General features: G+C 36.1%; 1 protein-coding gene across 3 annotated transcripts in view; it reads left to right on the top strand.

Annotated features, from left to right (window-relative positions):
- The window catches only part of ARFGEF2 (ARF guanine nucleotide exchange factor 2), a 54,670-nt gene extending 40,440 nt beyond the window's left edge, over positions 1-14,230 (top strand). For all 3 annotated transcript variants that reach the window (XM_083358785.1, XM_083358784.1, XM_083358783.1), the window contains 9 exons: positions 300-435; positions 1,748-1,886; positions 1,972-2,026; positions 2,483-2,591; positions 3,857-3,987; positions 4,215-4,383; positions 4,600-4,738; positions 8,954-9,071; positions 9,522-14,230. In XM_083358785.1, coding sequence (XP_083214911.1) covers positions 300-435; positions 1,748-1,886; positions 1,972-2,026; positions 2,483-2,591; positions 3,857-3,987; positions 4,215-4,383; positions 4,600-4,738; positions 8,954-9,071; positions 9,522-9,698 — 1,173 coding nt within the window. In that variant the 3' untranslated portion in view covers positions 9,699-14,230. The remainder of the gene's footprint in view (positions 1-299; positions 436-1,747; positions 1,887-1,971; positions 2,027-2,482; positions 2,592-3,856; positions 3,988-4,214; positions 4,384-4,599; positions 4,739-8,953; positions 9,072-9,521) is intronic.
- Positions 14,231-14,588: the final 358 nt, after the last annotated feature.

The raw sequence follows: 14,588 nt of genomic DNA, 5'->3' as shown, positions 1-14,588 counted from the left end.
TGAATGAATCCCCAACACTTAGTTTGACATTGTATGTGAAAGGATCTAGTGATGTTTTTCACTCTTTAGTTCTTGAATATTTGTGAATATTCAGTTTTTCAGTTGGCCCTCCATTTATCACTTACCTGGCAATATATAACAGTTCCTGGTGTTTCCTTTGCTGTTTTTTTTAAAAAGAAGACCTTAGAATTTTACAATCTAAGTGTTGATATAAGAATAGATGAATCTGTAAACAAGAGTGAACTCAATATTTTTGTTATTACATAATCAAACCCCTTCCTTGATTCTTCTCTCCATAGAAGTCTGAATGGATGACTACCACCTGTAATCATGCACTTTATGCAATCTGTGATGTATTTACCCAGTTCTATGAAGCTCTGAATGAAATTCTTCTTGCTGACATATTTACACAGTTACACTGGTGTGTAAAACAAGGTAGCTTATTTATATATGTGTCACTTTATTCTGAATGAATATTTTTGGAGCAGCTGTGTGTGCAATTAATCTTCCTCTTTTTCCCTCAGTACTTCCATGCATTTCTAAAAAGGATGAGTCTGGGGAAAAACTTTTTTAAAAAAAAATACAGTGAAAAAGAATAGTATATGTTTTCTGTTTCGCTAATGCTGCATTTGTGGTATTGTATTGATAACAGTATCTCTTCCTTATTGCTTCTTAAAAAAATTCTTTTTGCATAGCATTGTTCTTTCAGTAATCTGGGAGATGGTTTTAAATGCTATGCCATTTGTTACATAGTGCACTTCTAAATAATTTTTACCAATGTTATATAATGGCTTTTTTGTATGCAATCAAGCTGCAGAATTAAATTCTTTTTTGAAAAATGAACTCATAACCACTTTATATATAATTTAAAGTCAGATTGAGATAACAAGTTTTGCAGATTTTAAAAAGAATAAACCTGTTTCGTACAATGAAAAGAAAAAAGGAATGGCTTTTTCAGTATTACTACATTCCATTTTCTCCTTTAAGGAAAAAAAATATATTGTGAGCAATTTTTTTGCCTCTTCTTGTATGTTCAATATGACACAATGGGTTATTAACATTCCTAGTCTCACACCAAGAAATACATGCATCTTTTGGTTTAGATTTTCTGTATTACAGCATTGCTGGCGTGCAAACATATTTTGGTGCAAAGTTCATAGCAGCTTCCTGTAAAGCTATTATCAGATTTGGAATAGGATAGGTTTTCTTCCTTTTGTTCCTTGAAACAGTTTATCATCTTATTTCTAGCGTTAGTCCTGGTTTTCTTCTTTTATATTTATAGTTTTGGGGTACAGGTGTGTGTGCGTGTGTGTATGTGTGTGTGTGTGGAATGAATTTATGCAACCAAGCTTGGTTCTTGTTTGGGTTCTTTAAAAAAGTATCTTTGAAATCATTGAAGTCTCTGAGTAGTTTGTTCCATTAATTTCAATGGAAAGTAAGTATATCTTTTTTAGTTTTAAAATGAACTTTGGATTCTGTTTTTCAGGGAACTCAGTAATTAGTAATCACCACGATTCTGTATTACTATAACTATATGAAGAACAGTGGGTAATCAAATGGTTGGGAACTGTTTTGGAGGGGAAAGATAGCGGTGTCAATCTCTCACTATCAACTTATTTTGCAATAGGCTTATCATTTACTAGAAACTATCTTACAGGACAACTAGTTATCAACTCAAGTTATAGAAGTCTCTGATGTTATCATCATAAATGTTCTTGCTTTCATCTGTGATTTAATTTTTCTATAGACAATGAACAGTTGGCTCGATCAGGTACAAACTGCTTAGAAAGTCTGGTAATATTAAATGGGCAAAAATTCAGTCCTGAAGTATGGGACCAAACCTGCAATTGTATGCTAGAGATCTTCAAAACTACCATTCCTCATGTGTGAGTGTCCATTATATCATTAGCGTAGATTATGCCAATTTTTAGATCCAGCAGCATATCTGATTTAAGCATTTCTTTCCTAAAGTTTGCTGACATGGAGGCCAGCAGGAATGGAAGATGATTCATCTGAAAAACACCTGGTACGTGCTTCAGTTTTTTTTTACCTAGTAAAGATACACGAAACAGCTTCAAGTTTATTGGCACTTGACATGGAAATAAAAATTTCAAGACTATTCATTTTTATGTTTCTAAGAATCTGTATTTCAGGGTATTAATCACATAAACCAGGGAAAAATGCTAAGGCAGGGGTAGGCAACCTCGGCTCTTTTATGACTCATGGACTTCAACTCCCAGAATTCCTGAGTCAGCATGGCTCAGCTTGGAAACCACTCCCTTTTCCCTTAGCATAGCTGACTCAGGAATTCTGGGAGTTGAAGTCCATGAGTCATAAAAGAGCCGAGGTTGCCTACCCCTGTGCTAAGGAGCAGCTATAGTGTAATTTTATTGTGAAATGTCTGAAGAATATAAACTGTTTTGAAACTGAAATTTGTGACTAAGATGTAGAAGAAATTAACACAGTATATATTTTTTATTAGGAGGTGGACCTGGATCGTCAGTCTTTAAGTAGCAAAAATGCTTCAGAAAGAGGACAGAGCCAGTTTTCAAATCCCACAGATGACAGCTGGAAAGGAGGCCCTTATTCAAGTAAGCCTGCGTCTCATTGATGCATACATTTTCATTCCAGTCCTTTGGGAAATAAGTCTTCAGTGCAAATTAAGAAGTGCAACTATCTTTGCAGCAACAACTACATCCAATTTTTGGTACATTAAGATACTGTTGTTTTATTTTTTATTTTTTATTTTTATTCTATTTATATCCCGCCCTTCTCCAAAGACTCAGGGCGGCTTACAAGCTTAGCAGTAGCCTTCATTCGATGTATATGCCTGCTTATTAGGGCTTTCACACACACCCCAAGCGGCATTATTACAAAGTCAGCTTAATTGCCCCCAACAATCTGGGTCCTCATTTTACCTACCTCGGAAGGATGGAAGGCTGAGTCAACCTTGAGCCTGGTGGGATGCGAACCTGCACTAATTGCAGGCAGCTGGTGTTACTTAAGGAGGCATTAGCCCACTGCTCCACCAAGGCTCTTGTTGCTTCCTTAGTCTCATATCTGATTTTATAATATAAATGGTCGGAGAAACAATTAATGGCAATTTACCACAAATTCTTTTATTTGCTATGATTCTGCCTGCCCTGTATGTAAGTGCTTTGAGGAAGCACTTGCTTAAGGTCCTGTCAGTGCAATATCTAGGGCTTCTCTGTGGCTGATACCATATTTTGGAAATAAGATAAAGAAATAAGATAAACCTCTGAAAATTCTTGTTTTAAATTAAATGTTTGATCTGAGATCATGGTCTCTCATGATTTTAGCTGCATTGTGTTGGTTTGAAGGCTCAGAGTTTTACTTTGGATTATTTTAGGCTTTAGTATTAATTGCCCAAAGTTATTTGATTGGTGTAGTATAAAGAGTGTTTCATTCAGTAATGAGATAAATAATACAGGGTATTCTCTACATCATCTTGGCTGAAAAAAGTTTTAGAACAGTTTTTCAAAATTAAATTATGTTGGTTGATTCTTTCAGCCATTTGATTGGTTAATTTAATCCCTAAGTTTAAAAGGCCGTATAATAATAACCAAGTTTAGTTTTTTACATGCACAGGTACTATAAGTCTATCATGGGTTTATTTTTAAGATATATTTAAAAAATGGCATGGAAACTATTTAGAGATAATAATCACTTTCATTTAACAACACAGCAGTAGAAGAAAATCATATATGCATGAATGTCTAAAAACAAATGAATAGTGTGCACTAACTTAGAAATCTTGTTAAAAAATATTGAGGCTTTGAAGTATGGAAATTATGTTCTTTTTAGAGTAAAATCTAAATGTGATGTATTGTTTTAGACCAGAAACTCTTTGCCAGCCTCCTCATAAAATGTGTGGTCCAGCTGGAATTGATTCAGACAATTGACAATATAGTATTTTACCCAGCAACAAGTAAGAAAGAAGATGCTGAACACATGGCTGCTGCTCAGGTAAGACATCTGCTTCTTTGATTTACAGAGCGTTCTCTGCTCTCATTGTGCAGATGTGGGATTCAGCGATGAAAATATCAATCAATTCAAATTTATTTGAATTAAGGTCATAACTAGGGTCTGCTCTATTGAAGTTTTCCTGGAAATTATGTAATGCTCTTTAAAATTTAAGCCCTTGTAACCTGTGTCCTTAACTAATATTTCCTATCCCTGGATTTCCTCCTTAGAGGGACACACTAGATACAGATATACACATAGACACTGAAGACCAGGGAATGTACAAATTCATGTCTTCCCAACATCTGTTCAAGTTACTGGATTGTCTGCAAGAGTCCCATTCATTTTCAAAAGCTTTCAACTCAAATTATGAACAAAGGACCGTCCTATGGAGGGCAGGTAAACGTAAAATACGGTGGAAGATTTTACAAAATTATTGTAACTATTATACGGGTTTAAACTGCAATCTAAAGTGACCACTGGCATGGAATTATTAATGTATAATATTATCATGTAATATAACATACATGAGATGATCTTATTTAATGTTCAGATGTACAGATTATTTCAGGTTACAGTTTTAAGGATATTAAGCAATATGTCATTACTTTTCAGGATTCAAGGGTAAATCAAAGCCCAACCTTTTAAAACAAGAGACCAGCAGTTTGGCTTGTTGTCTAAGAATTCTTTTCCGAATGTATGTTGATGAAAACCGCAGAGATTCCTGGGAAGCTATACAAGAGAGGCTCCTGAAGTAAGCTTTGTTTCTAGATTTCAAAATAATAATAATAATAATAATAATAATAATAATAATAATAATAATAATAATAATAATAATAATAATAATAATAATTTTATTTATATACCGCCCTTCTCCCGAAGGACTCAGGGCGGTGAACAGGGCAAATGCATAAAATACAAAAAATACAAAAGTTAAAAAGGAATTAAACATAATGCCCAAGGTAAAAAACAATAAATACAAATATTAAGAACAATAAAAAAACCAACCCACCCCCCCATCAGGCCAAGCCAGCTTGTTCAAATAAATGCGTTTTCAGATCGCGTCGGAAGGAGCGGAGGTCGGGCGCCATCCGGAGCTCAACCGGCAACCGATTCCATAACTCCGGGGCGCCCACAGAGAAGGACCTCCCTCTGGGGGCCACCAATTGACATTCTCTGATCGGTGGCACCCTGAGGAGGCCCTCTCTGTGCGAACGCACAGGGCGGAGGGAAGTAGACGCCGGCAGCAGGTGCTCCCCGAGGTACTCCGGACCCATGCCATGTAGGACCTTGAACACCATTACCAGTACCTTGACAGTTTCAACACAATTTCTGCAGGATTTCAGGGGCCGTATAGAATTTTTCTGTTGAATCATTTTAAATTGGGAAGCTTAAACAAAGCACGCAGAGGAAAACTTTTTTTGAGATTTGATCCTTCATTAAGAGCACCTGGGAAATTTTTATGTGAAAACAATCTGATATAGGTACCCCATGATTTTTTTTAAAACTTTAAATATTCACTAGAGCTGCCATAAAATTTCCTAATCCTGAAAAATGCTATTTTGACAAATTGTTACTATGTCTGACTTGGAATATTCTGAGCATTTCGTCCAGTCCTTTTTATTACATATTTTACCTTTTCTGTCTATATAAAGTTTTATTAGTTTATAGTATACAATACAATGAAAATACAAAAGTAAATAGCAGAAAAGAAGGTGAAGGGAAAAGAGAGAAGAGAAGTGAGGTAGGGAAGAGATTGACTTCTGACTTCCTTTGGTGCAGCAAAGTAAAGTATCAACTTCAAACCTCAACTTTTTTACTTTTACAAAATAATATAAGCTGGCCATTTTGATAACATCAAGTCTATCTAATTGGTAAAACACAAAATCAAATTTCATTTTTTTCAACCTCACGCACAAAGTCTAGAAGTGGTTTCCATGTGGCAGTAAAAATGTTCATATTCTTCTGTTTAATCAGTACAGTCAGTTTAGCCATCTCTGCTAGCTCCATCAGCTTTTGTAACCATTCTTCCATTGTGGGAATCAATGTAGTCCTCCATTTCTGAGCATAGAGTAATCTTGCTGCTGTCAACATATATAACATCAAAGTTCCATATTATTTTTTCCAGGTCTTTGTCCATTAGCCCCAAGAGAAAAGGCTCTGGTTTTCTTTCTATATTCGCTTTAAGAATTTTCTCTATTAACATTTGAATCCTACTTCAATATTTTCTTGCTTTATCACACGTCCACCATAAATGGCAAAAAGACCTTCTTTACCTTTACATTTCCGACATTCATTTGAAATACATTTATACATTTTTGGTAACTTGTTGTTGTTGTTAGTTGCGAAGTCGTGTCCGACCCATCGCAACCCTATGGACAACGTTCCTCCAGGCTTTCCTGTCCTCTACCATCTTCTGGAGGCCATTTAAGCTCACGCCTACTGCTTCAGTGACTCCATCCAGCCACCTCATTCTCTGTCGTCCCCTTCTTCTCTTGCCCTCAATCTTTCCCAGCATTAGGCTCTTCTCCAGTGAGTCCTTCCTTCTCATTAGGTGGCCAAAGTATTTGAGTTTTAGCTTCAGGATCTGGCCTTCTAAAGAGCAGTCAGGGTTGATCTCCTCTAGGACTGACCGGTTTGATCGCCTTGCAGTCCAAGGGACTCGCAGGAGTCTTCTCCAGCACCAGAGTTCAAAGGCCTCAATTCTTTGGCGCTCAGCCTTTCTTATGGTCCAAATTTCACTGCCATACATTGCAACTGGAAAGACCATAGCCGTGACTATACACACTTTTGTTGACAGGGTGATGTCTCTGCTTTTTAGTGTGCTGTCTAGACTTGCCATGGCTTTCCTCCCGAGGAGCAAGCGTCTTTTAATTTCTTGACTACAGTCCCCATCTGCAGTGATCTTGGAACCCAGGAAAATAAAATCTGTCACTACCTCCATTTCTTCCCCATCTATTTGCCAGGAATTGAGATGCCATGATCTTGGTTTTCTTAATGTTTAGTTTCAACCCAACTTTTGCACTCTCCTTCTTCACCCGCAACAAGAGGCTCTTTAGTTCTTCTTCACTTTCTGCCATTAGAGTGGTATCATCTGCATATCTTAGGTTGTTGATATTTCTTCCGGCAATCTTAATTCCAACTTTTGATTCATCTAGCCCTGCCTTTCTCATGATGTGCTCTGCATATAAGTTAAATAGGCAAGGCGACAGTATACAGCCTTGCCGGACTCCTTTCCCAATTTTGAACCAATCAGTGGTTCCGTGTCCAGTTCTCACTGTTGCTTCTTGGCCCACATATAGGTTTCTCAAGAGACAAATAAGATGGTCTGGTACTCCCATCTCTTTAAGGACTTGCCACAGTTTGTTATGATCCACACAATCAAAGGCTTTAGCATAGTCAATGAAGCAGAAGTATATGTTTTTCTGGAACTCTCTAGCTTTCTCCATGATCCAGCGTATGTTGGCAATTTGATCTCTAGTTCCTCTGCCTCTTCGAAATCCTGCCTGTACTTCTGGTAGTTCTCGATCCACATACTGCTGGAGTCTAGCTTGTAGGATTTTAAGCATAACTTTACTAGCATGAGAAATGAGTGCAATGGTGCGATAGTTTGAACATTCTTTGGCACTGCCTTTCTTTGGAATTGGAATGTAAACTGATCTTTTCCAATCCTGTGGCCACTCTTGAGTTTTCCAAATTTGCTGGCAAATTGAGTGTAGCACTTTTACTGCATCGTCTTTTAAGATTTTGAATAGCTCAGCTGGAATACTGTCACCTCCACTAGCTTTTGGTAACTTGCCTGGTGTTAAATACCAACAGTACATGGTCTTGTAAAAATTTTCTTTTAAATTATAATTTAATGTAAATTTTAATCCTTTATTCTGCATATTTTCCAGTTGTTCGAACATTATATTGTACAAAAATTCCTTGCCCACTGAATCATAGAATGTTTTACTTATTCATTTCCCAGATTTAAATTCAATAATATTTTATAAACTTTAGCAATAATATGTTCATCATTACCGCACAGTAGGTTTCCAGTTCACGTTTAACAAAACGACTCTTTATCTAACTTAAATCTTTCTTTCAATTGCATATATGTAAACCAATGGCAAACATGACCTTCTGATTTTATTTTTATTTTTCTATTGACAGACCAACATTTGTTAAGTAGATAATCATTATCCTCAATATCTATGTATTTCTTGATAACATCTGCTTTCCACTGGTTTACTAATAGTTTGCAGATAAACCTTGACTTGCAGCTGGTCACTTACGACCATTCAAAATTATGATGGGCCCAGAACAGGTGCTTTATAGCCCATAATGTCCACCATTGTAAAATATTGTGCCACACACATGCACCCTGCAGTCACATGACCACATTTTGGTTGCTTGGCAATTGGCTCATTTTTATGACCCTTTGCTGCATCCTGTGTTCATATGACTACAGTTTGCTATGTTTTTTGCCAATTTTGCCATTCCAAAGAATGGGCTCACACTTAAACAGCCTTCACTTAACTACCATGGATTACTTAATGACCACAATGATTCATTTAACAACCATTGCAAAATTGTCATTAAATCGGGTCCTGTCGTATGAGTGTCTCAACTTATGACCATAACAATTTTGGAAATCTGAACCCAATTGCATTCATAAATTTCACTGCCTGTGGTGAAAACAGAAATGGAAAAATTGTTAATAAATTAATTGAGGTTATTTAAATTATTTTAGAAATGAAAGGAAACCTTATTAAATGCAAGTTTGAAAAAGTATTAATACCCCTGAATTTCATAATCCAGATTTTTAAAGATTAAAAATTATTGATATTCTGTCACTTTCTGTTCTTCCTTTTTCAAATATACACCTGAAAATTTCTTTTGATTTGAGCAGAACTAGCAAAACCTACCTCACTGAATTGCTTGCTGTTTTCTGTGGTTCTGCATATTCACATGTTCTTTTCTCTAGTGTGTGCAGTGAAGCTTTGGCCTATTTCATCACTGTGAATTCTGAAAGCCATCGAGAGGCTTGGACCAATCTCTTGTTGTTACTTTTAACAAAAACACTAAAAGTCAGTGATGAAAAGGTAAGAAGTCTACTTGAGTTTCAGAACTTTTACATGGAACTTTTACAGGCTGCTGTAGCTCCCTTCAACTGTAGATTGTGTGAGGAGCAAGGCATATAGGATGGGCAGAACTCAGGCTTCTGACTGGGGACAATTTATGTTCACTGTGGGGTATAATCATTGACAGTGACAGAATTGTAAAGAAATAATTAAGGCAAGGGCATTCTAGTGGCAAGGTGAAGTGTAATGAGAAGTAGATTGCAGTTGATAGAATTTTGCGAAATTGCTAGTGAAATATTTTGGTCAAGACCAATTGAAGATGTGGAGTAGGATTAACAGGAGCATGTTTTTTAAATGCAGATATTGCAGTGCCATTCCCTTATCGTGGGAATTGTACCTTCAATTGAACTGTGCTGTTTGGAGAAACTGACTAATATAATTTCTTACTTTTTCTCTCCTCTTCCTCCCAAGTTTAAAGCCCACGCATCAACATATTACCCCTACTTATGTGAAATAATGCAGTTTGATCTGATCCCGGAACTGCGAGCTGTGCTGAGGAAGTTTTTCCTGCGCATAGGGGTAGCGTTCAGAGTCTGGATTCCTGAAGAACACTTGCGAACAGCAGGAACTCAATCCCTTGCATGGTAGTTCTATGGCTGCTGTTTACCAAAGCTTGAAAAATGCCCAGTTCACTGAATGAAGCATAAACAAAGAAAAGAAAAATTGATAGGTCTCCAAAGAAGAAGAAACTACAATAATGTGAACAGCAGGGTTATATTGATCACTCTGGTATTTCTGAAGGCTCTTTCATTACTACTATTATTCTGGCTGTCCTATAGGAATAGCTGTTCACATTTGACAGTTTATTGCAGTAAATGTCAAGTTATTCTTACCATTCATTCATTTCTGCTCAAATCGATTTTGCAGTAGTTCCCTCTTAATACCTTCCAGCTGTTTGCTCATAAGCTGTTGGAAATAATGAATGGAAACCCTTTATATAAGTTTGTGATGCTAGCAAATGTATTAATAAATATTTGAGAAGATGAAAATTCATTTGAAAATTGGCTGGAGCGTTTCTCCACCAAGAATGCATACAAAACGACTTGGTGCTCTCTTCTTTCAATACAGATTTGAATGATTTGGTGCTGTCTATTGTGTATACGATAAGGGACGCGGTGGCTCAGTGGGTTAGGACGCTGAGCTTGTCGATCAGAAGGTCGGCAGTCTGGCGGGTCAAATCCCGAGTGCCGCGTAACAGAGTGAGCGCCTGTTACTCGTCCCAGCTTCTGCCAACCTAGCAGTTCGAAAGCACGTAAAAATGCAAGTAGAAAAATAGGGACCACTACGGTGGGAAGGTAACAGCGTTCCGTGCGCCTTTGGCGTCTAGTCATGCCGGCCACATGACCACGGAGACGTCCTCGGACAAGCGCTGGCTCTTCGGCTTTGAAACGGAGATGAGCACCGGCCCCTAGAGTCGGAAACGACTAGCACACATGTGCAGGGGAACCTTTACCTTTACCTTTATTGTGTATACCTGTAGCAAGATGGTGGCTAGGCAGTGATATATGTAGTCACCCAGTTAAAATCCAAAGCAGTCTTTTACCTCCATCTCCCTTATTGCTAATTCTGCTGTACCTTGCAGAATGTAAATGGTACATCATTTTCAGAGCAGCACGGTATCTTCTCTAGGGCTGATATTTTTTCATCATATGAAAATTCCCTTGTTACTGGGTTATTATCAATAAAGCAAACTATAAAATGTATTATGAAGGAAACACTCTTCCCAGAAACTGTAGGAGAAAACCAATTCACACTGCCTTTTAATTCAATTATTGCATCTCTCATGACTTGAATGTTTTAGAAGTTTGAAAGCTTTGAGAAATGCTTCTTAATATCTAATTATTATTAAATATTAAGCAAATGACAAACTCAAATTCTTTGATTAATTTTGAAGTGCACATTGAATAAATCAAAATTTATACTCGTATTTCCCTTTTGGAGTAATGTATAGATTAACATTTGAGTAGAAACTGTCAATCTTTAATGTGTTTTCAGATATTTCTATTTTTGCTGCCGAACTGTGCGTAACAGTTGTTTTAATGGCTTGGGTAATGCTTTCTTATTATAAGTTCTATAAGACAGGGGAGTCTGGTTCCTATTGGAACCACTTGATTTATTAATATAAGTGCACATGTACTTGTGAAAGAAGCCTGCTTTCTGGGGCCAATAGGAAGCAAAGTCACAGTTCAGTACTATTGGCGCTTCTGAATTTGGGTCCAAGGAGGGATTTTAGTATTATAATTATGATAAGACTAAGTCTTGCTATTCTTGGCCCAATAAGAAATAGTTTTGTAAGATATGGCAGGCAAATTCTGTAAAGTTGTAATAATGTAATGGTTTCTATAAGAGGGCAGGAAGGAGATGCTTTCTGTCCAAATGTATTAAAGTGCAAAAGTATTAAACATACTTTTTCTTATTGGCAAGCATGAACAGTTAGGTGCTAGTGAAGTGAGGAGCAGGGGGACATGGTAGGTGGATGACTGCAACCCTAAGGAAAAGTCCTGAAAAGGTTCCATCCAAGGTGACACGTGTGATGAAAAAAGTGAAACTTCTTGCTCTGTAAATGGAGTCTCACTATTAACCTGTTATCATTGTTGCAATTAGGGATGAGCTATGGCAGGATATTTTTTAAAAAATACTAGTGCGCTGTCTCAAAGTAATTCAGTAATAAAGCAGTGTAAGTTTTACCTTCTTTTTTCTTTTTTTGGCAATTCATAGATATAAAAAGTTTCTGACATTTAATTTCTCTACCAAAGACTTTTTGTACATAACAAGTGAAAAATATTGTTTTCTGTGAAATATGTTGGAAAACATATAAAGAGTTCATTAGAAAGGATTGTGACAAAATATTAGCTTACTTATTTAGTTATTTATGTTTGCAGTGAAGAGGGATTTCACTGTGTGCGGAAAAAAGTTATTTATTTTTATATCATGTTATTTTAATCCTTGAACTGACCAGAATTCTTCTTTAATTGGACTGCTTTCCCACCCATTGCTATAATTCTGGTGTCAATATGTTCTTCAAATACAGCATGGTCTTCATCTCTCTCTCTCTTTCTCTCTCTCTCTCTCTCTCTTGGTTAAATGTTTTCTGTTTAGGTGTGCACCTCTTTGACTTCATTAAAGAAGCATGGCAACACTGCAATTAATGTTCAGAACCTGAATAAAAAGTGCAATATGCATAGGGTTTGAAATAGTTATCTTCCAAAGTTTTGCAATGTAAAAGCACTGTGAAGAAGCTTCTTTTGTGTGATCTCTATTTATAAACAAGAGTAGTCTGAACATAAAACTTAGAGCCTAGTCAGTAGTATTAAATTATTCATTTTCAGTGAAAAGCTTTATTTAGCAGCTAACAGTTGCATTTTCAAATGGCTAAGACTTTAATTAAAAACATATAGGTGGGAATCTAATAACCATGTAATTATCATGAAGGGTAGCACGTGAGTATGTGTGCGTGTTTGTGTTTGAAGATGTTCCATAATAGCCTTTCTTTGTGATATTCCTGAAGATTGTGAAGAACGGTAATAATGGTACATGTATTATTTAAATGTGTTTTTATAATGACTGTGGGCATCAATACTGCTTTGTTTTGGCAATACCAACCTCCATGGACAATCGTAATGTTAGGAATATTCCTTAAAAGTTTCTATGGTACTTGATTGGAGATTAGATCATTGAACAGGTTCTGCAGGGTAAATCCAATGTTTCTTGTATCACTTCTTTAAACACTCATGAAATTTCATTTGAGCTGGCTGCATAATAGAATTCTTTATCATGAATCCAGTGCAAGATGAACTGTCTGTGTGACACACAATTCCAGTGTACAGGCAGTTGCTGTGGATCTCTTAGCAATTGTAGTAAGCCTTAGACTTGCATGTCAGGTTATAGTTGCCTCTTCCCTCTCTCCCCTTCTTTTGCCAGCATTAACTTTGCTTTAATTTTATGCCCTCAGTAGCAGCAGTTGTGATAAACATGAAATAGATTCCTTCTGAAGTAGGTTTGCAACACTGATACTACCAAATTAGGTTTGCAACACTAATTTAAAATAGTAGCTTTGATTACCATTAATTCTGGCCACGGCTAATAGCAAAGTATTAATCTTATCATTTTGGCTAAAGAACAGGAATACAGAAATAGTAGTAAAAAAAGGAGGTTTGTTGAACCCTGTCTCAGTTGGTCATTCAACACTTGGTCTTACGTGTACTCTTATATTCTGAAATAGTTCTGGTGAAGTCATGCTGCAAATGTTGGAAATACTGTGCAAAAAATTAAACAGAGTTGTATGTCATCTAATACTTGAAATACTTGGAGGAAATATTTTACAGTAAATGGGCTAGAAAGAAGCCCAGCAGTAGCAACAACAGCATCAGTATTAAAATGACTTCCAAAGTGATTGCTGGGTTATCAGGTGGAGCAAGCATAAAACATTCATATCACTTAGAGTTTAGGAAGGGGTAATATTATGTATATATTCTTAAATATAAAGTCCTATACAAAATTTTCCATTCCCCTTTATAAATTGAGAATGAGGCTGAAAACCCAATTATTTGAAACCTGCAAATTTGCACATAAGGGCCCTTTTTAAAAACAACATTGAATAAAAATTTGCTTAAATGCTTGGTGCATTGCATTTTTAAAGAATAATTCACCACTGTTATACTTCCACTGAGTTAATATAAGCCAGTATAAATTGCCAATGAAATTTGTCCCTATTAATAAATATGTTCAGAGATGGTGTGGTGTGATTCTTGGCTTGAAGCAAAGCAACAGAAAATTTTGATTTGTGAGAGGTGCAATTCTTTAAATGTCTTGATATTTTTGTCTAGAATATCTCTTTGCAACTTTAAATAAAATATACTTTGTGCAAAATGTATGTTTTATCTATATAATGCTTAAAATTAGTTATAAGCTTTTTTTCTTAAGAGACCTTCTATTATGAAGTACATTTAATATCATTAAGTTAATGAAAAGCATTCCTTGCCCGATGGATGTATACATTTTTGAGAGAATAGCATAATTATATACTGTAATACAAAAGTTATGTAAAGTTTTTATATAAAATATTATGAAGAATGTTGTATTCCATGCTTTAATCAGGTGGTAAATAAAGTTTAACATCAAACATACTTTTGTTGACCTTGTGATTAAAAACTTGTTTCTACTATTTTTTGTCACCTTGTCAGGGAGTACTGCTAAAGGCTGCAGAAAAGAGACATACAGTAGGTTATATTTTACATTCAGTATTCAGAACTTGAATGGAAAATAAGAGGAAAATGTCTATGACCCAAAACGTGACCTGTTTCCCACACAATATTCCTGACTTGAAACTGTTCTGTAAGGAGGGATGGGCTAAAACTTCTCTAAACTGATGCACAAGACTTATCAAAAGTTATTGAAAAGATTTAGGTAGTCCTCATTTAAAGACCACTTGATCTGTTACTGTGCAAAATTATAATAGCACTAAATGAGAGGGACTTG

The sequence above is a fragment of the Vipera ursinii genome (genome assembly GCF_947247035.1).
Source record: "Vipera ursinii genome assembly, chromosome: 3".
Taxonomy (NCBI): domain Eukaryota; kingdom Metazoa; phylum Chordata; class Lepidosauria; order Squamata; family Viperidae; genus Vipera; species Vipera ursinii.
The sequence above is the reverse complement of the archived record's forward strand: the minus strand, read 5'-3'. Positions and strand labels throughout refer to the sequence as shown.